At 50.4% G+C, this 22,065-nt stretch overlaps 1 protein-coding gene across 1 annotated transcript; it reads left to right on the forward strand.

The window, feature by feature from the left end:
• The first annotated feature begins 283 nt into the window (after positions 1 to 283).
• Positions 284 to 21,232, forward strand: LOC129636741 (scavenger receptor cysteine-rich domain-containing protein SCART1-like). The gene is made up of 13 exons (XM_055560344.1): positions 284 to 300; positions 551 to 639; positions 1,720 to 1,775; positions 1,853 to 2,035; positions 5,671 to 5,695; positions 6,661 to 6,746; positions 6,835 to 7,015; positions 7,122 to 7,206; positions 7,481 to 7,668; positions 10,876 to 11,184; positions 12,556 to 12,876; positions 13,248 to 13,457; positions 21,171 to 21,232. Exons 1-13 carry the CDS (start codon positions 284 to 286, stop codon positions 21,230 to 21,232), a joined length of 1,812 nt encoding a protein of 603 aa, XP_055416319.1.
• Positions 21,233 to 22,065: the final 833 nt, after the last annotated feature.

Below are 22,065 nucleotides of genomic sequence, written 5' to 3' on the forward strand. Positions count from 1 at the left end.
TGTCACCTTCATGACCATCTGCAGTGCGGTGCTCCACCCCCACCCCCAGGCCAACCCCACCGCCTGCCCTGTGGCTGAGCGAGGCTTGCCTCTAGCCCTCTCTGCTCTGGTGGGGAGCCCACCGAAGCCAGAGGGCAAGGGGCGAGTTCCTGCCACGCTCCTGGGCACCTGGCTGGGGGAGCTCGATGCACCTGCTGGCTGCCTCCCTCCCCGGGGTCCTGGGAGGGAGGGAAGGGCCTTTCTGCCCCAGTGCCCTGATCCCTGCGTGCGGAGTGGGGCCCTCATGGCCGCGGGGCTCAGGTGAGGAAGGTGGGCTCCTGTGCTGCTGAGCAGGTGGGACGCTGGCCACCCAGGGACTGAGTGGTGGGCATCCCTGTGCTGGGACCTTTGAGAGCCGTGGACGGGAAGACCTGTCTTGAAGGGTGGCTTGCACGCAGTGGAGGCGGGTGTCTTGTGCAGGAGGTTGGGGAGCCGCTCTGCGCTCCAGGCATCTAGACCCTACCTCTTTGGGGTCCCTGAGGGCTGAGTGCCCAAGGTCATGAACTGTAAGGAAACAGTCCAGCATCTTCAGCTACAGGTTCAATCTGAACTTCCTGGACCTGGGCAAGCTGCCTACAGACTCCCAGGTGCTGTGTTCAGGTAGGGAGTTCAGTCACTCAGTCGTGTCCGACTCTTTTCGACCTCATGGATTGTAGCATGCCAGGCCTCCCTGTCCGTCGCCAACTCCCAGAGTTCACTCAAACTCATGTCCATTGAGTCGGTGATGCCATCTAACCATCTCATCCTCTGTCATCCCCTTCTCTTCCCACCTTCCATCTTTCCCAGCATCAGGGTCTTTTCCAATGAGTCAGTTCTTTGCATCAGGTGGCCAGACTATTGGAGTTTCAGCTTCAGCATCAGTCCTTCCAATGAATATTCAGGACTGATTTCCTTTAGGATGGACTGGTTGGATCTCCTTGCAGTCCAAGGGACTCTCAAGAGTCTTCTCAAACACCACTGTTCAAAAGCATCAATTCTTTGGTGTTCAGCTTTCTTTATAGTTCAACTCTTACACCCATACATGACTGTTGGAAAAACCATAGCTTTGACTAAACGGATAACCTTAGTGTATCCTTCTCCATCAGAGGGCAGACAGAATGAAAATGACAATCACAGGTAGGGAGACACAGCCCAAAGATCTCTGAGACAGTGGCACCCACTCTAACCATGCTCAGTGCATTAAGGGGACATCCACTGCCTGGAGGAGGGGCAGGGGCCCTCCAGCTTGGCCAGCTTGCCTCCATGCCCTGGGAGGGAGAGCGACTGGGAGCCTCCCTAGGACCCTGCTTCTCTCCTTGGTGGCCCTGAAGTCACATGGAGAGATGACCCTCTGCTATGCCACCTCCCCCCACAGGGTTCTGACTGCATCAGCCAAAGTGAGGACAGGCACCAGGATTTAACTGACTGGAATATTAAAGTGCCAGCCATGCATGCAGCCCCAGCTTTGGGGGTGAGAGCCCAGGCCCTGGGTGCAGGGCTGCAGTGGCTGTCTTCCACCCACAGCCCTTGTGGGGCCTAAGGGGCAGGACGTGAGCACTGCTCTCAGAGTCCAAGTGGCGTCCGGCCCCCGGGGGGCCCCTGGGGGCTGTTTCTCCTGCATCCTTCCTGCCCGTGGGACTTGCCCAGAGGCCTGCCTACCCCTCAGGTAAGGGTCTGCTTCAGCCTAAGGTCTGCCCCCAGGACACACAGAAGCCCGGCTGGTGGGTGATGAACCCTCCTGCACTGGGCACCTGGAGGTGAGGTATGGCATGACCTGGGCCACCATCTGCGATGCTGACCTGGATCAAGGGCTGTGACCCACGTGGTGTGCCAGGAGCTGCCTTGTGGTGTGGTTGTGTCCACTACTGGGAGAGCCCACTTCGGCCAGGGCTCGGGGCTCGTGTGGACCGAGGCCTTCCTCTGTGCAGGCAACAAGTGCCTGCTGTTCCACTGCCCTTGGGGGCCAGGCACCAGTGTGGGGACGGCCAGGATGCGGGGCTCAGGTGCTCAGGAGAAAGTAAGTTCTTATGGGATTGTAATGGTGATGGTTTAGTTGCTAAGTTGTGTCTGACTTTTTTACGACCCCTTGGACTGTAGCCCGCCAGGCTCCTCTGTCCATGGGATTCTCCAGGCAAGAATGCTGGAGTGGGTTTCCATTTCCTTTTCCAGGGAATCTTCCCCACCCAGGGATCGAACCCGCATCTGTTGGGTCTCCTGCTTTGGTGGGCAGATTCTTTACCACTAATGCCACTTGGGAAGTGTCTTTTTTGGAGAAATGTCTGTTTAGGTCTTCTGCCCATTTTTTAAATAAATAATTTTGTTTGTTTATTTTGGCTGTGCTGGTTCTTCATTGCTTCGAGGGTTTCTTATCTAGTTGCAGTGCGTGGGGGCTCCTCTCTAGCTGTGGTGCTTGGGCTTCTCTCTGGGGTTGCTCCTCTTGTTTCAGAGCCCGGGCTCCGGTAGCTGCAGTGTGTGGGCTCTGCAGCTGTGGTTCTCAGGCTCTAGAGCATGGGCTCAGTAGTTGAGGTGCATGGGCTTAGTTGCTCTGTGGCATGTGGGATCTTCCTGGACCAGGGACTGAAGCCTGCATTAGCAGGTGTATTCTTTACTACTGAGCTACAAGGGAAGCCCTTCTGCCCATTTTTTTTTTTTAATGGTTTTTTGTTTTGATGCTGTTAAGTGTCATGTTCAGTTCAGTTCAGTCGCTCAGTCGTGTCTGACTCTTTGCGACCCCATGGACTGCTGCACACCAGGTCTCCCTATCCATCACCAACTCCTGGGGTTTACTGAAACTCATGTCCATTGAGTCAGTGATGCCATCCAACCACCTCATCCTCTGTCATTTCCTTCTCCTCCAGCCTTCAATCTTTCTTAGCTTCAGGGTCTTTTCCTATGAGTCATTTCTTTGCATCTGGTGGCCAAAGTATTGGAGTTTCAGCTTCAGTGTCAGTCCTTCCAATGAATATTCAGGACTGATTTCTTTTAGGATGGACTGGTTGGATCTCCTTGCAACCCAAGGGACTCTCAAGAGGCTTCTTCAACACCACAGTTCAAAAGCATCAATTCTTCCACACTCAGCTTTCTTTATAGTCCAATTCTCATATCCATACACGACTACTGGAAAAACCATAGCCTTGACTAGATGGACCTTTGTTGGCAAAGTAATGTCTCTTTTGAATATGCTATCTAGGTTAGTCATAACTTTTCTTCCAAGGAATAAACATCTTTTAATTTTATGGCTGCAATCACTATCTGCAGTGATTTTGGAGCCCCCCAAAATAAAGTCAGCCACTGTTTCCACTGTTTCTCCATCTATTTGCCATGAAGTGATGGGACCAGATGCCATGATCTTAGTTTTCTGAATGTTGAGCTTTAAGCCAACTTTTTCACTCTCCTCTTTCACTTTCATCAAGAGGCTCTTTAGTTCTTCATTTTCAGCCATAAGGCTGGTATCATCTGCATATCTGAGGTTATTGATATTTCTCCTGGCAATCTTGATTCCAGCCTGTGGTTCATCCAGCCCAGTTTCTCATGATGTACTCTGCATAGAAGTTAAATAAGCAGGGTGACAATATACAACCTTGATGTACTCCTTTTCCTATTTGGAACAAGTCTATTGTTCCATGTCCAGTTCTAACTGTTGCTTCCTAACCCGCATACAAATTTCTCAAGAGGCAGTTCAGGTAATCTGGTATTCCCATCTCTTGCAGAATTTTCCACAGTTTGTGGTGATCTACACAGTCAAAGGTTTTGGCATAGTCAATAAAGCAGAAATAGATGATTTTCTGGAACTTTCTTGCTTTTTTGAAGATCCAACAGATGTTGGCAATTTGATCTCTGGTTCAATCAGTCTCATTAACATAGCTTAAGAGAACATTTGCGTGAGTAAAAAACATACTGGTTTGTCAAGTCTGTTCTGGGTCTTAGTCAGAAACGACTTGAAGACAGAATACATGGTTCATTGACATAGTTGAAGACAAACATTTCCATAAGAAAATCGGTTACTTCAAGGTTTGAGAAAAGTTAAGTTCAGGTGGACCCAGGTGTTGTTATGGCAACACAGAACTTTAAGAGAAACTTCTTTTTAAATTTGTATAGAACCGAGGAAAATTTTTAACATTAGTTTGTTTCCTCCTGCCACTTGAGAGAGAGATAAAAAATGCCTGACACTCGCAGCCTGTCTCCTCCATTTGGAGACCCCTGGCCTTCCTGCTGGTTACCTTCTCAACATCATTCAAGATGCTCCTATTCTTATTTTTCCTGTGCTTGATAAAATATTCTCAGAGAAATATTAATATGTTTCACTATGATTATATACTTTTATTTTCCCTTGTATTTCTTCTTATTTTTGCTTTATGTATCTTTGTTGTTAAGGTGTGTAATGGTTTATGATGTCTATCTTCTTTGTGAATTGTACCTCTTATCATTAAAAATATTCATCTTTGTTTCATTTAAAATAAAGAAATAAATTTAAGAAAAAAGAAAAAACACATCAAAGACTTAAATTTAAAAGTTAAATCATAAAACTCTTAGGGAAAACATAGGGATAAATCTTCATGACCTTGACTTAGTGGTTTCTTACAAATGACACCCAAAGGAAAAACAACCAAGAAAAAAGGTGTATTGAGTTTCATCAAAATTAAAACCTTTTATGCATCAAAGGACAATATCAAGAAAGGGAAAAGATAACCTTTGGAATAGAAGAAAATATCTGAAAATTATATATCTAATAAGAGTCTAATGTCCAGAAAATGTAAAGAACTCTTACAACATATCAGTGAAAAGATAACCGCATTCCAAGTTAGGTGGAAGATCTGAATAGACATTTCGCCAGAGAAGATGTGCTGATGGGCAATGAGAACATGAAAATATGCTCGGCGTCATCAGCCAGAGAGGAAATGCAAGACCACGGGAGACTCCACTGCACACCCACTACGGGGGCACTAACAAGTGTTAGTGAGGGGATGGAGGAATCAGAGCCCTCACACTCGGGAGGCAGACACGTTGAAGGAGGAAACAGACAGAACAGGCTCCGTCTTGAAAGCAGGACTCCATCTTGGGTCGCACTGTGGACTTGGAGCGCTATGCCCAGTATCCATGGAAGCGACATTCCACCTGGAAAACCAGGCCCCAGGAAGGAAGAGCCCCAGGGCTCCTACCTCGACTCTCTGTTGCTTAAAAGAATACCCTAATTATCTGTGTAACCGAATAGAGAGGTCCTGGTAAGGAATACGGAACTAAGAAGCCACCACCAACCAGAAGAGTTCGGGAAAGGTGAAAAGGAGACAGCGGGGGTCCGTCCACTTCCCAGAGTCCCTCTCGCCGGCATCCGTCTTGGCTGAGCCAAGCGCCCGCCGCCAGGAAGGACCCTGAGTCAGGAGGACCGCTCAGCCAAGACGGATGCCGGCGAGAGGGACTCTGGGAAGTGGACGGACCCGCGGTGTCTCCTTTTCACCTTTCCCGAACTCTTCCGAGGAGACTCTGCCTTGGGCCCGCCTGTGTAATGAACCGCGCCCCACTCTGTGCGCTGTCCTTCTGAGTTCCCCGAAATGCGGGGCTACAGCAATGTGAGCAGCGCAGCTGCTCTGGGAGGCATCCTGCAGCCTCAGAGGCCGCCTCAGGTCAGCCGTGACACAGCGGTTCCACTCCTAGGTGCACACCCAGGAGAAGTGGAAATGTGCGTTCAAACAGTAACTTGTGCACAAACGCCCCCGGCAGCATTCGTCACAACACCCGGAAGTGTCCATTAACTGACACTTGGGAGGGGGGCCCATCCACCCAGTGGAATGCTGCTAAGCCGTAAAAGGAAGACAGGACTGGCACAGACACAGCAGGGATGATTCCTGAACACACGAAGCTCAACGACAGACGCGGAAAGCTACATGCTGCCTGATTCCATTTGTGAGAAACAGGCAGACTCGGCGAATCCGAGGGCAGAGGCCAGGTGAGTGGCGGGGCTGAGAGCAGAGGACAGGGGCTGGGGAGTGACGGCCAGTGGGCACGCGGTTTCTTTTCGGGGCGACAAAGTGTTTGGAAATTAAATGGTGCTGTGAATATACTAAAAGCCACTGCATTTTAGTTTCAGATGCCGAATTTTATGGTATGTTAATTATACCTTGGTAAATTTAATGTTGGGCTCACTGGTAAAGAATCCACCTTCAGTGCAGGAGATGCAGAAGATGGGGGTTCAATCCCTGGGTTGGGAAGATCCCCTGGAGGAGGGCATGGCAACCCACTCCAGTATTCTTACCTGGAAAATCCTATGGACAGAGCCTGGTGGGCTACAGTCCATGGGGTCGAAAAGAATCGGACACAACTGAAGTGACTGAACGAAGCGCAAACACAAATAATCTTATCTTTGAAAAATTTAACCTCGTATCAAAAGCAGCCTGTCTCTGGCTGTAGTTCACCTCTGCTCCTTCAGTCCCTGGGTCCACCTGCAATTCTTCCCCCGTCACATCTGGTGGATGTAGTCAGTTTCACTTGCAAAAGGGCCCTTCCTGCCATGACCCTGCCCAGCCCTGGCCAGGGCCCCTGCCTGCCCTCATAGACTGTCTCCCTGCAGTCTCTCCCCTGCCAGCCCGAGAGTGAGGGTCACACTGTTCATATCCTCTCAGGCCCCCTGGGGCTCCTGTCCCCCAGGTGGAGGTCAGTCATCTCCGTGTGCCTTCTCCTGCCCCTGCCCTGCCCTGCCCCAGCCCCAGGGCCCCCAGCTGCTGCAGGACCAGGCAAGTTTCTCCCACCCCAGGGTCTTGACACCGGCTCCCTCTGCTCCAGAACCTTTTCCCTATGACACTGTCCAGCTCCGTTCTTCAGGTCCTTATTACCGAGTCTTCCCTGACCACTCGACTTAGGGTGGCAGCCTCCCTGGGTCTCCTGAAGCCCCATCCCACTGGTCCAGTGCCCACTCCTAGCGTCCCTGCCTGGACGCGCGTTGTCTCCCCTCTGCCCCTGCTGTCAGCCTGCACCTGCCGCCTTGGCCGCACCGCCCTCCTCCGTGGGGCGTGGGGCCCCCACGGGGCCTGCCTTCTTGGCCTATGCTGGTTTCTCCACTTTGTCACGGCCTCGGGCTCAGCATTTCTGTCCCTTCACTCCCGGCACAGAAACACTCCTGCTCTTCCCTCCCGGCACTCAGCCGTCCGCACAGGGCAGGCCTCGTGCCACCTGGGCTGAGGAACGCCCTTTCAGGTAACTCGCTGGGCACGGAGCTGCCTTTCCAGGTTGTGGCTTGGTGTTGTCCTGGGCACAGGGACCTCGCCCACCTGCACCCTAATGGTGCCAGGCACCCAGAGCTGCACACCTCCCGGTGACCGGGGCAGTCCCCTGAGGCCTCTGCAGCCACACCTTCTGCCCGGAGGCGTGCTTGTCCAGATGGAGGCACCGCCCAGGGCCGCCCTCCTTGCGCGTACAGGGAAATGGGGTGTGCGGGGCTGTGCAGCCCACTGGCTGCCTGTGCGTGCAGCATCGCAGGTGCAGCCACTGATGAGCTCTGGGCCCTCATTGGCCCCTTCGCCCCAGCCTCTGCCTGTATCGCAGCGGCCCAGCCCCGGGGCATTCACTTTGGCAGCTGGGCAGGCGGCTCCATGAGGCTCCCTCTCTGCCTCCTGGGCCTTGGGCCCCTTGTGCTCACTCTCCAGGCTGCTCCCCCAGGTGAGTGTCTTGCTCCTGCTCCAGGGGCAGCGCAGATGGGCTGACTTGGGAAGGGTGGGCCTTGCTCGGCCCTGGGTATGGCTGGAATGGGCTCCCATGCCCTGTGCCAGGGTTCAGCCTCAGTTGTGACATTTGTGACTAGTCATGATTCTTGAGATGTTTTACAGTGTAGAATGATTTAAAAATACAGTTTGTTGGTAAAAATACCACCGTGGGTGCTTTGTCTGGGATCTCCTCCAACACTGTTCATCTCGCCACCTCCTGTGCCCTGCTTTGCCCGTCACCCCCACGCACACCCTGCCACCCCCGCGAGGCTTCCAGCATCTGGTCCAAGGGGCTCAGGAGCTCCCCTCCTCCCTCTGTGGGGGGGCCTGGAGCCATGGAGGGTCTGTGAGGTGGGGAGGAGGTCGGGTTTAGCTTTGCTTCCCTCCATTCCTAACCTTTCTCTCTTGGCCTCTCTGGTCTCCCAGGAGCCCTTCAGTCTTCCTTCTCTGAGTCTCAGACTGATAGCCAGTCTCCTCTCATCTCAAGGAAATCCCCTAAGGCCTCCACGGTGCCAAGCAGTGGCCCCAGCCGGCTTTGCCCTGACCCCACGTCCTGACCTGGCTGACTCTCCCTGCCCTTCTCTGGGCTGGGACTGCGGGGGGGATGCTCCTGTCCATAGAGGTGTCCTGCATAAGCTGTGTGTCCCAGCCCGATCTTCCAGCTGTGGCCTTGTTAGGAAACACACAGGTGCCCCAACACAGCACCCGGGCGAGGCGGGCATTCCCCCAGCTGTCACCACTGCCGGGCCTTCCTCTCACCGGAGCCAGGGTGGGGCTGGCCCTCACTCTGGCCTTGCTGCAGATGGGTTCTGGCCACGTGGCTGCCCTGGTCAGGCAGCGAACCCCTCGGGAGGGATTTCATCCTCTGAGTCAGGACAGGGACAGAGGGGATTCTGAATCCTCTCAAGTGTGCAAGCGATTGTGCACACATGTGTGTGAGTGTGCGAGTGTGCACCTGCCACCTCTGGAGAGCTGGGTGAAGGAGCGTGAGCAGATTTTTGGTGACCTGGATGGGCAGGCAGGGAGGATGGGCCCTCCACCCTGGGGGCAGTGTAGACGGCGCTGTGCCCTACTCTGGCCCCTTGCTGCTGGTCCCTTCCACACCTGAGGCCTCTGGATGCTCACCTACCTGCTCCCTCTCCCTGACCCTCATCTGGGCCTGAGCACCATCCCACAAGCCAACCCAGCCTGCCCTCATGAGGTCCCCATGCTTCCCCAGCCACCTCGAGCCATGTCCTGCCTTCTTCCAGGAGGATCAGGAACCATGAGTCCCTCCCCTCTCCTGCTAGGAAAGCCCTGGGAGGGTGGTCACAGTGGCCTGGTCCTCGTCTGCCCCGTGGTGGGCTCTCAGAGCCCCCCTGTCCTCTGGGGGTGGAGGTGGCAGCCTTGAGCTTTGGAAAGAAGGGCCTGGATGCTGATTCAGAGGCCCAAGGCCCCAGGGATCCAGCCCGAGTTGGGGCAGATGCCCTGGAGCTCCTTCTGCAGCACCTTCATGATGAAGATGCAGGCATCGGGGGTGGGGAGGAGGACCCTAGCATGGCCAGCCCGGAGGCCCCGAAACGGTCAGTGCTGCTGGGGGTGTTAGGAGCTCACTCAGAACACGTTTGTACTTGTCCCATGAAAGGACCTCGGGCCTCTGGGGGGCCTGTTTCTGGGCTCCTGGAAAGACCCCTCTGGTCTGGGGGCAGAGTCTGCATGGCGCTCTTTGACCGGAGCCTGCATCTCCCACAGGAGCAGCCCCTGAGGAGCAGTTGACCATCTTCCTTCACATCACCCGCTGCAACGGGATCCTGCTGCTCTGCCACCAGGGCCAGCTGGGCACCGCATGCACAGACACCTGGGGCTTCCCGGAGGCCGTGGTGGTCTGCAGGGAGCTGGACTGTGGGGCCCCCTTGGGTGCCCCCAAAGAGGTCCCGGGCCCTGAGATAATGGCTCAGCCCTGGCTGCACGGCCTGACCTGCCAGGGCAACGAGTCCTCCATCCAGGAGTGCGCTCTGGGTGCCTGGGGCCCTCGGCCCTGTCTGCACGACTGGGTGCCGGCCGTGATGTGCGTGGGTAAGGGCTGCCCCTCCCCCCATTCCCTCTGATGCCCGCACTGGGGCCTGTGCTGGACCTGGGAATAAGAGGTGACCCTGCAGTCCTGCTCCCAGCGGGCAGGGAAGGGGCCCCACCAGCCATGGGTGCGCAGCTATCACAGAAGCACAGGAAAGGCCTGTGGCCTGGGGACCGGGCTCAGAAGCGTCCCAGTGCTCTGAGCAGTGTCCATATGGGCAAATCGCATCTATGTGGCCCGCAGGCCGATGACTTGAGAGTGGCGATGAGATTCCCGCTCCACAGGTCGGGGAGTCAGGGAGATGCTAGTCTAGCCTGGCTGGTGGAGGGGCGCTCAGAGGCACCCAAAGTTTCAGCAGGGAACTGAGCCTGACACTCTCAGTGGGCAGGCGATTCTCGCCAGGCTCCCGACCCCTCGGGGAGTGGGAAGGCTGGGTCTTGGTTGAGTGGTGGTTACACGCAGACGCTTTTGCCTACACTCATCAAGCCGTAAGCTTGGAATGTGTGTGTGGAGGAAGACCCGCACGCGGAGGTTGGTGGGCTGCAAGGAATTGCATGCAGACCTGGCAACACTTCAAAGGAGGGTCAGTCAGGGCTGTGGGGTCAGGGATGGGGCTGGGAGTGCAGACTTTCAGAAAAGAGTAATAATCAACAGGAAGTGGGGGTGGGTGCTGGATGAGGGAGGCTGGGGGGCACGGGAGTGAGGGGCAGGGGTCAGAGCATGGGTGGTGGGGTTCTCTGTGCCCAAGGCTGAGGTGGGACTGGGATCCCGGACAAGGTGGGGGTCGGGAGTGGCAAGTGGAGTTTATTGGGTGGGGGAGGTGAGCGTCCTGTCTTCCTCTGGTAGAATGTTCGGGGTCGGTGGGGGTGGCAGGGCAGGTGTGGGTGCTGGAAGTCCGGTGCAGGATCTCGGAGGCGAAGCCAGGACTCCCGGGCACTGTTCTGGACACAGAGTGGAGGAGCCAGGCAGGGGGACCTGGGAGCTTGGCCGTGAGGAACAGGGAGGATCCAGTCCCCAAGGAGCAGGCAGGACCCTGCAGCCTGAGAGGTGAGCCTGCAAGGCCAGTGGCATGGCTGCCTTTCTTCTCTGACACTCACTCCTTCTTTGCAGGGGGTCTGGAGGTAGTGATAAAGCTGGTGGGTGGAAGGAGCCCCTGCGCTGGCGTCCCGGGGCTGCAGCACTCCAACCAGACACTCACCTCCTGTGACCCGCAGTCCATCGAGGCCGGCACCGTCCTCTGCAAGGAGCTGGGGTGTGGCTCGATGCTGCAGGCCCCCAGCCCCCTGCCAGAGACAGAAGGTCCCAGAAAGGGGCAGCAGTTTGTTGTCTGTGAGGGCTCTGAGCCAACCGTCCTGAACTGCAAGATCGACTGGGCAAACTTCAAGCCTTGTGTCTCGAATGGTGAGGTGATCTGCTCAGGTAAGAAGGCCGCTTGCCCATCCTTTAGAGCCCCTGTGACCCTTTAGATCCGGTGTCCACGGCCTAACCCCAGTTGACCTGGGGCTGCCCATAACTTTTGAGGTTCTTGGTCTCTGTGTCCCCTTGTGGGGTCAGCTGGGTGACCTCTCAATAAAGAACTGGCACCCAATGTTTCATGATTTTAGGAATGCTTCCTAGAGGCCGGGGGAGGAAGAGGACTCTCCCCAGAAATGCCACGGTCCTTCCCCTCGGATTAGGCCTTTCCAGGGTTCTCTAACAGAGGTAGCGCTTTCCTCTGAGAGGCTCCTGAGCCGCGTAAGTGGTTGCTCTCCTGCTGCATGCACACGCTTGAAGGCCTTGCCATAAAGAATCAGTGCAAGATGGAATTTTGAAAGTGCGTTTCGTGTCTAAAGGAAGAGCTGGATGGTTTAGGGTGCTGTTTGGGAGGTGAGGTGCGGTGGGAGGAGGCTGGCCTGTGCCCAGCCTTGACCTCAGGCGATGGCCTAGGCCCTGCTTGTTTGTTACAGAAGCTCAGCCCCAGTGACCTCAATAAAGAAAGGGGCGGGAGGGATGAGAAAGCACGTCCAGGCTCACCCACTGGGCACAGTGGGTGTTGGGGCGTGGCAGGTCTGTGCTCATGGCTCTTGGCATCCAGAGCCTCAGCCACGGGAGCAGCAGGAGGAGTAGGTGCAGGGCAGCCGGCTGGCGCCTTTCTCTGTCCTTCTCTCCAGGAGGTACAACAGTGACCAGCACTGTGGTGCTCAGGGATCACTGTCTCTGGGGGATCACTGTCTCCGGGGGTCCACTGGGCCCTTCATAGGGAGAATCCATCAGAACCTTTAGGGGATTTTTCAACACACCCCCACATGAGGAGGGTGCAGCCAGCTTTGAGAATCTCTGGGCTAACTTCAACTGTAATTGGGGCTTATTGGAAACACACCAGACAGCTTCAGAGTTCACTCAACTGCCGGAGCCAACAAAACAGCGCAGGGCTCCCTGGTCTGGATGGGAGAGAAGCTGGCAGTCCAGGTCCCACGCTCCTGGGGAGGCCGCCTGGGTGTCCCCATCGCCACCTGCCACCTCGGTGTCACAGGCACCCGCCACCATGCAGCGCTCAGAGGCAGCCTGGCCGTGGGGGAGGAACACGAACATGGCCGTCCAGGAGCGACGGGCACAACTGCTCTGTGACCACTGCGGACCAACGCTGTGGCAAGCGAGGGGCTCCAACGGCCCCAGGGAGTTGTAAGAGGGACTGGATGCAAGAACAGACCACTGTGGGTGTGGGGAGCCGCTGGGGGGTCCCTGGGTGGGAGGGAGTACCGATGAACACACTGAGCAGAGAAGGATGGTATGAACTCTCTGTGCCTACAGGACACATAGAGGCCCGGCTGGTGGGTGGCGAGCACTCCTGTGCTGGGCGCCTGGAGGTGAGGCATGGCCTGACCTGGGGCACCGTCTGTGACGCTGACCTGGACCTGGCCACTGCCCACGTGGTGTGCCGGGAGCTGCAGTGCGGCGCGGCCGTGTCCACACCCCAGGGCGCCCACTTCGGCCAGGGCTCTGGGCTCGTCTGGGCCGAGGCCTTCCGCTGTGCGGGCAACGAGTCCCTGCTGTTCCACTGCCATCGGGAGCCGGGGCACCAGTGTGGGCACGGCCAGGATGCGGGGCTCAGGTGCTCAGGTAAGGCCAGGAGCAGGGCACTGAGGGGGCCCAGAAGGGGGCCCTGCCCCCTCCCTGCCAGGCCCCTCTGTGCCACCCCCACCCTCTCCGGGTGCAGCTGGCCCAGCTCCAGGGGCCTCCTGCCAGGAGGTGAGCCCTTCCCCTTGAGGAAGTGCTGCTTCTGTGGGCTGCCAGCAGGAAGGAGAGGGAGCAGGCTTTGGGGACAGAGGGATGTGACCCCAAGGTTGGCACAGAGCCCTGCACACATGTATGTGCTGGGCGCTGCCAATGAGGCGGGTGGGGAGCTGGCAGAGAGGGGGCCCCGGGAGCCCCACCCTGGGTGTGAAGGGAAGAAACAGCAGGGCCCGCGGGGGGAGCGACGCCGACACCCCTTCCCCCTGCAGAGTTCCGGCTGGTCAACGGCAGCAGCGCCTGTGAGGGGCGCGTGGAGTTCCAGGTCCAGGGGGCCTGGGCGCCCCTCTGCGCGGCCCACTGGGACTTGGCAGACACCACGGTCCTCTGCCACCAGCTGGACTGTGGGAACGCGGTGGCCACACCGCCGGGGGGTCACTTTGGGGGCGGAGCCTCCGCGCTCTGGCCGGACGAGGTGCACTGTAAAGAGGATTTTTTTGTTAATAGATATAATTAAAAAAAAAAGATTTTTAAGTTGAGGTATAGTTAATATACAATATTAAATGTTTCAGGTATATTGCATCAGATCAGATCAGATCAGTTGCTAAGTCATGTCCGACTCTTTGCGACCCCATAATCGCAGCATGCCAGGCCTCCCTGTCCATCACCAACTCCCGGAGTTCACTCAGACTCACGTCCATCGAGTCAGTGATGCCATCCAGCCATCTCATCCTCTGGCGTCCCCTTCTCCTCCTGCCCCCAATCCCTCCCAGCATCAGAGTCTTTTCCAATGAGTCAACTCTTTGCATGAGGTGGCCAAAGTACTGGAGTTTCAGCTTTAGCATCATTCCTTCCAAAGAAATCCCAGGGCTGATCTCCTTCAGAATGGACTGGTTGGATCTCCTTGCAGTCCAAGGGGCTCTCGAGAGTCTTCTCCAACACCACAGTTCAAAAGCATCAATTCTTCGGCACTCAGCCTTCTTCACAGTCCAACTCTCACATCCATACATGACCACAGGAAAAACCATAGCCTTGACTAGATGGACCTTTCTTGGCAAAGTAATGTCTCTGCTTTTGAATAGGCTATCTAGGTCGGTCATAACTTTCCTTCCAAGGAGTAAGCATCTTTTAATTTCATGGCTGCAGTCACCATCTGCAGTGATTTTGGAGCCCCCCAAAATAAAGTCTGACACTGTTTCCACTGTTTCCCCATCTATTTCCCATGAAGTGATGGGACCAGATGCCATGATCTTTGTTTTCTGAATGTTGAGCTTTAAGCCAACTTTTTCACTCTCCACTTTCACTTTAATCAAGAGGCTCTTTAGTTCCTCTTCACTTTCTGCCATAAGGGTGGTGTCATCTGCATATCTGAGGTTATTGATATTTCTCCCGGCAATCTTGATTCCAGCTTGTGTTTCTTCCAGTCCAGCGTTTCTCATGATGTACTCTGGCATATAAGTTAAATAAGCAAGGTGACAATATACAGCCTTGACGTACTCCTTTTCCTGTTTGGCACCACTACACATAGAAAACCCTAAAGATAGTATTGGAAAATTACTAGAGCTAATCAGTGAATTTAGCAAAGTTGCAGGAATCAATACACAGATATCACTTGCATTTCTATATACTAACAATGAAAAATCAAAAAGAAAAAGTAAGGGATCAATCCCATTCACCACTGCAACAAAAAGAATTAAATATCTAGGAATAAACTTACCTAAGGAAACAAAAGAACTATACCCAGAAAATGATAAGACACTAATGAAAGAAATCAAAGATGACATAAGCAGATGGAGAGATATTCCATGTTCCTAGGTAGGAAGAATCAATATTGTGGAAATGACTATACTACCAAATGCAATCTACAGATTGAATGTGGCCCCTATCAAATTACCAATGGCATTTTTCACAGAACTAGAACAAAAAATTTCACAATTCATATGGAAACACAAAAGACCCTGAATAGCCAAAGCAGTCTTGAGAAAGAGGAATGGAACTGGAGGAATCAACCTTCCTGACTTCAGATTATACTACAAAGCTAGAGTCATCAAGACAGTATGGTACTGGAACAAAACAGAAATATAGACCAATGGAACAAGATAGAAAGCCCAGAAATAAACCCATGCACCTATGGATACCTTATTTTTGACAAAGGAGGCAAGAATATGCAATGGGGCAAAGATAGCCTCTTCAATAAATGATGCTGGGAAAACAGCATAGCTACATGTAAAAGAATGAAATTAGAATACTTTCTAACACCATACACAAAGATACACTCAAAATGGATTACAGACCTAAATGTAAGACCAGAAACTATAAAACTCTTAGAGGAAAACATAGGCAGAACACTTGATGACATAAATCAAAGCAAGACCCTCTCTGACCCACCTCCTAGAGTAGTGGAAATAAAAACAAAAGTAAACAAGTGGGACCTGATTAAACTTAAAAGCTTTTGCACAGCAAAGGAAACAATAAGCAAGGTGAAGAGACAGCCCTCAGAATGGGAGAAAATAATAGCAAGTGAAACAACTGACAAAGGATTGATTTCCAAAATATACAAGTAGCTCATACAACTCAATGCCAGCAAAACAAACAACCCAATCAAAAAGTGGGACAAAGACTTAAACAGACACTTCTCCAAAGAAGACATACAGATGGCTAACAAACACATGAAAAGATGCGCAACATCGCTAATTATTAGAAATGCAAATCAAAACTACAATGAGATATCACCTCACACTGGCCAGAATGGCCATCATCAAAAAGTCTACAAACAATAAATACTGGAGAGGGTGTGGAGAAAAGGGAACACTCTTGAACTGTTGGTGGGAATGTAAATTGATGCAGCCACTATGGAAGACGGTATGAAGATTCCTCAAACAACTAGGAATAAAACCACCATATGACTCAGCAATCCCACTCCTAGGCATATACCCTGAGGAAACCAAAATTGAAAAAGACACATGTATCCCATTGTTCATTGCAGCACTCTTTATAATAGCTAGAACATGGAAGCAACCTAGATGTCCATCGACAGATGAAGGGATAAAGAAGTTGTGGTACATTTACACAATGGAATATAACTCAGCCATAAAAAGGAATTCATTTGAGTCAGTTCTGATGAGGTGGATGAACCTAGAGTCTATTATACAGAGTGAAGTGAGTCAGAAAGAGAAAGATAAATATTGTATTCTAATACATACACATGGAATCTAGAAAAATAGTACTGAAGAATTTATTTTCAGGGCAGTAATGGAGAAACAGACATAGAAAATAGGCTTGTGGACATGAAGAAAGGGGAGGATAGGGTGAGATGTATGGAGAGAGTAACATGGAAACTTACATTACCATATGTAAAATAGATGGCCAATGGGAATTTGCTGTATGGCTCAGGAAACTCAAACAGGGGCTCTGTATCAATCTAGAGGGGGTGGGATGGGGCAGGGGATGGGAGGGAGGTTCAAAAGGGAGGGGACATATGTAATGTCCCCTGTGGCTGTGGCTGATTCAAGTTGAGGTTTAATAGAAAACAACAAAATTCTGTAAAGTAATTATCCTTCAATAACAAAAATAAAAAATTGACTTTATTTTTTAAAGCACTTTCAGGCTCACAACAGAATTGGTCAGGAAGTCAGAGATGTCCCACGTACCTCCTACCCGCCTCAGACCACCCCCACTGTCAGCACCCCTCCAGAGTGGTGCAGTCATTAGACGGACGAGCCTACACTGACACACCACTATCACTCAAAATCCACAGTCTACAGTAGTATCTGTAGCAATTTTTCTATTTGTGAACTTTATAAAATACATTTTTATTGTGGTACAGTAGGCATGTAGCATTATATTAGTTTCAGATACACACCATGATTCATTTGTACACACTGTAAGATGATCACCACAGTAGGTCTGGTTAACAGCCGTCCTATCACATAGTTACATATATTTTTCTCATGATGAGAACTTTTAAGATTTTTCTCTCCACAACTTCCATGTATGAAGTCTGGCATTGTTAACGACGGTTGCTGAGTATTACATCCAAGACCCGTTTATGACTAGAACGTGTGCCTTTTGCGTGTCGCTCCCCTGTCTCTATCCCGCATCTGGCGACCAGCATTCTGTTTCTGTATCCAAGAACGCTCTCTCTTTTCGAGGCTGGACTTGTAAGTGAGGTCATGTTATTTGTCTCTGTCTAGCTTATTTCATTCGGCATAATGCTCCCAAGGCCCACCTTTGTTATTGCAAATGGCAAGATCTTCTTTTTTATGGTAGAATAATATTCCATTGTGTGTGTGTGTATATCATTTATCCGTTGATAAACACTTACATTGTTTCCATGTCTTGGCTGTGGTAAATAATGCAGCTATGAACATTGAAGTGCATGTATTTTTTTGAATTAATGTTTTCATTTTCTTTAGAGAAATACCCAGAAGTGGAATTGCTGGACCATATACTAGCTTTATCTTTAATTTTTGAGGAAACTCCATACTCTTTCACAGTGGCTGTAGCAGTTTACATTCACACCAACAGTAGACCAGAATTCCCTTTTCTCTGTATCCTCACCAACATTTGTTATTTTTTCTCTTTCTCACAATAGTCACTTTAGTGTTTGATGTTTGGTGTTTGATGATAACTCATGGTGGTTTCGATTAATGATTTATGGGTCTGTTGGCCACTGTATGTCTTCTTTGGAAAAAAACGTCTATTCACATCTTCTGCCCATTTTTAAATTGATTTGATTGCTACTGAGTTGTAGGAAGAACTAAACAGTTCTGCTGCTGCTGCTGCTGCTGCTAAGTCGCTTCAGTCGTGTCCGACTCTGTGCGGCCCCATAGACGGCAGCCCACCAGGCTCCCCCGTCCCTGGGATTCTCCAGGCAAGAACACTGGAGTGGCTTGCCATTTCCTTCTCCAATGCATGAAAGTGAAAGTGAAAGGGAACTTGCTCAGTCGTGTCTGACTCTTAGCGACCCCATGGACTGCAGCCTTCCAGGCTCCTCCGCCCATGGGATTTTCCAGGCAAGAGTACTGGAGTGGGGTGCCATTGCCTTCTCTGAAACAGTTCTAGGAGAAGCTAAAGGCAAAGAAGAAAAGGAAAGATGTACCCATCTGAATGCAGAGTTCCAAAGCATAGCAAGGAGAGAGAAGAAAGCATTCCTCAGTGATCAACGCAAAGAAATAGAGGAAAACAATAGAATGGGAAAGACTAGAGATCCCTTCAAAAAAATCAGAGATATCAAGGGAACATTTCATGCAAAGATGCATTCAATAAAGGAGAGAAATAGTATGGACCTAACAGAAGCAGAAGATATTAAGAAGAGGTGGCAAGAATACACAGAAAATTGTACAAAAAAGATCTTCATGATCTAGATAATCACAATGGTATGATCACTGACCTAGAACCAGACATCCTGGAATGTGAAGTCAAGTGGGCCTTAGGAAGCATCACCAAAACAAAGCTAGTGGAGGTGATGGAATTGGAGCTGAGCTATTTCAAGTCCTAAAAGATGATGCTGTGAAAGTGCTGCACTCCATATGCCAGCAAATTTGGAAAACTCAGCAGTGGCTACATGACTGGAAAAGGCCAGTTTTCATTCCAATCCCAAAGAAAGGCAATGCCAAAGAATGCTAACTACCACACAATTGCACTCATCTCACACGCTAGTAAAGTAATGCTCAAAATTCTCCAAGCCAGGCTTCAGCAATACATGAGCCGTGAACTTCCAGATGTTCAAGTTGGTTTTAGAAAAGGCAGAGGAACCAGAGATCAAATTGCCAACATCTGCTGGATCATGGAAAAAGCAAGAGAGTTCCAGAAAAGCATCTATTTCTGCTTTATTGACTATGCCAAAGCCTTTGACTGTGTGGATCACAAGAAACTGTGGAAAATTTCGAAAGAGATGGGAATACCAGACCACCTGACCTGCCTCTTGAGAAACCTGTATGCAGGTCAGGAAGCAACAGTTAGAACTGGACATGGAACAATAGACTGGTTCCAAATAGGAAAAGGAGTATGTCAAGGCTGTATATTGTCACCCTGCTTATTTAACTTACATGCAGAGTACATCATGTGAAATGCAGGGCTGGAAGAAGCACAAGCTGGAATTAAGATTGCTGGGAAAAATATCAATAACCTCAGATATGCAGATGACACCACCCTTATGGTAGAAAGCAAAGAGGAACTGAAGAGCCTCTTGATGAAAGTGAAAGAGGAGAGTGAAAAACTTGGCTTAAAACTCAACATTCAGAAAACAAAGATCATGGCATCAGGTTCCATCACTTCATGGCAAATAGATGGGGAAACAATGGAAACAGTGACAGACTTTATTTTTTGGACTCCAAAATCACTGCAGATGGTGAGTGCAACCATGAAATTAAAAGACACTTGCTCCTTCAAAGAAAAGCTATGACCAACCTAGACAGCATATTAAAAAGCAGATACATTACTTTGCCAACAAAGGTCTATCTAGTCAAAGCTATGGTTTTTCCAGTAGTCATGTTTGGATATGAGAGTTGAGCCATAAAGAAAGCTGAGCACTGAAGAATTGATACTTTTGAACTTTGGTGTTGGAGAAGACTCTTGAGTGTCCCTTGGACTGCAAGGAGATCCAGCCAGTCAATCCTAAAGGAAATCAGTCCTGAATACTCATTGGAAGGACTGATGCTGAAGCTGAAGCTCCAATACTCTGGCCACCTGATGTGAAGAACTGACTCATTAGAAAAGACCTGATGCTGGGAAAGATTGAAGGTGAGAGGAGAAAGAGACAACAGAGGATGAGATGGTTGGATGACATGAGTTTGAGCAAGATCCAGGAGTTGGTGATGGACAGCAAAGCCTGGTGTGCTGCAGTCCATGGGGTTGCAAAGAGTTGGACACAACTGAGCGACTGAACTGAACTGTGTTGTAGGAGTTTTATTTATTTATTTATTTATTTTTATATTTTCTTATATTTTATCTAAGACCTCACATAGGATATTTTATTGTGAATTATTGCTAACAAAAAAAGCTAACATGAAATCCAGCTTACAGAAATGCTAATTAGGTTAAACAAATTCATCTCATTTCACTCCATATGCCTACCTTATTTTTCTGTGCGTTCCACTTTAGCACTTCTATTTAGATTTGAGAGATTAATAACAAAGTTGGAAATGTAGTTTCTGGGAAATGTTTCCATGTCATTGTGTCTTTTATTCCTAACCTGTTCTAGGAAGAAGGAAGACTACAGCCAGGAGGAGGAAGTGACCATGCTGTTGTTCAATCATTAGTCTTGTAGGAGTTTTAAAAAAAATATATTTTGTATATTACAATACCTTATTGTATATATGCTTTGAAAATATGTTTTCCCATTCAGTAGGTTGCTTTTTCCTTTTGTTGATGGTTTCTTTTGCTGTGCAGAATCTTTTTAGTTTGATGTAGTCTCACTTGTTTATTTTTGCTCTTGTTGCCTTTTGGTGACACATCCGAAAAACGATTGCCAAGACTGATGTCAAGGAGTTTTTAGCCCATGTTGTCTTCTAGAAATTCCATGGTTTTTGATCTTATATTCAAGTCTTTAATGTATGTTGAGTTACTTTATGCATATGGTGTAAAGTAGTTTTATTCTTTTGCATGTGGCTGCCTAGTTTCACAATACTGTTTATCAAAGAGATTGTCCTTTCCTCATTATATATTCTTGGATCCGTTGTCATAAATTACTGACCATTTTGTGTGAGCTTATTTCTGGACTTTGTATTTAGTTCCACTGATATTTATACTTGTTTTTATGCCAATACCATACTCTTTTGATTACTGTATCTTGGTAATATAGATTTAAATTAGTAAGTGTTATGCCTCCAGATTTGTAATTCTTTCTCAAGATGGCTTTGGCTATTCTGGGTCTTTTTTGGTCCATACAGATTTTAATATTGTCTGTTATATTTCTGTGAAAATAATATTTTAATAATGAAATGGTTGAAACCCCTGAGATTGCTTTCTAGATGTGTTCTGCGGGCTTCTGGGCCAATTGCTGTCTGTCCAAGGGGAGGTGGTGAAGGAGGCACTGATGAAGGGCAGGTGAGGGGCTTTGGCTCGGGGAGGAGCACAGCCCCTTACCCCAGCTGGGCGCTGCCTGCAGCCGAGGTCCCGGGTGTTGGGTGGGGACTGAGAGGGGAGGGCTCACACCATCCTCTGCTTCCCTTTTGACCCTGTTTGTTACGCAGGCTCAGGAAACAGCAGCTTCCTACATGTGCTGGTGCTGCGCGTATCAACCTCAGCCTTTTAAACGTGGCTTCTTGAAACGCCACGTTTCATCTTTCCAAGAGCCACAGACATCTTGTCAAGGCCGATATCAGTGGTGAGAGTCTAGTTGATGGTGTGTCTTCTGATATGATGTGTTGAGGATAGCTCTTCACTTCTGTGATCTCCTCCCCAAACCCTTCACCCTAGTCTGATCACAAGAAAAACAGCCAAGTCCCAACAGAGGAACAGCTACAAAATGCCTGGCCAGCACCTCTCAAAACCGCCAAGGTTGCCAAAACTAACGAAAGTCTGAGACACTGTCAGCCAAGAGAACCCTATATGTCCCGATGAATCCTGGGACAGAAAAAGCACGTTGAGTGAAAAGTGATGCAGTCTGAATTAACTGGACTTCAGCTGGTGATGTCAATGTTGGTTCATTAGTGGTGACAAGTATACCATACTAAAGTGAGGTTTAAACATTAAGGGAAACTGGGCATGGGGCTTAAAGGAACTCTCTGTACTGCCTTCTCAACTTTTACAGAAGTCTAAAAACTGTCTTAAAAGTTAAATCTATTTAAAATGAAACCCATCATTCTCACAGGATCTGGTTGTATGCAGCTCCTGTCTTACACACGGGAGAGACCCTTGGCAGAGAGGCCACCAGCTAGCGGTGTGTTCACACTGAGCCCTGCTGCCTGGAGCCTCGTCTCCTATGGCACCAGGCACCCTGGCCCTTCGCTGGGCCTGTTGGGGCCCTGGTTCTGCTCAGCCTGGGGACTGTGCCCACAGAGGCCCTTGTTTGCCTTCAGGAAGGGTAATTGCTCCCTGAGAGATGTGTCTGGTGGTGCTCCTAGCTCCCTCGAGCCTCAGCGTCCA

Source organism: Bubalus kerabau, chromosome 22 (genome assembly GCF_029407905.1).
Source record: "Bubalus kerabau isolate K-KA32 ecotype Philippines breed swamp buffalo chromosome 22, PCC_UOA_SB_1v2, whole genome shotgun sequence".
NCBI classification, from domain to species: domain Eukaryota; kingdom Metazoa; phylum Chordata; class Mammalia; order Artiodactyla; family Bovidae; genus Bubalus; species Bubalus kerabau.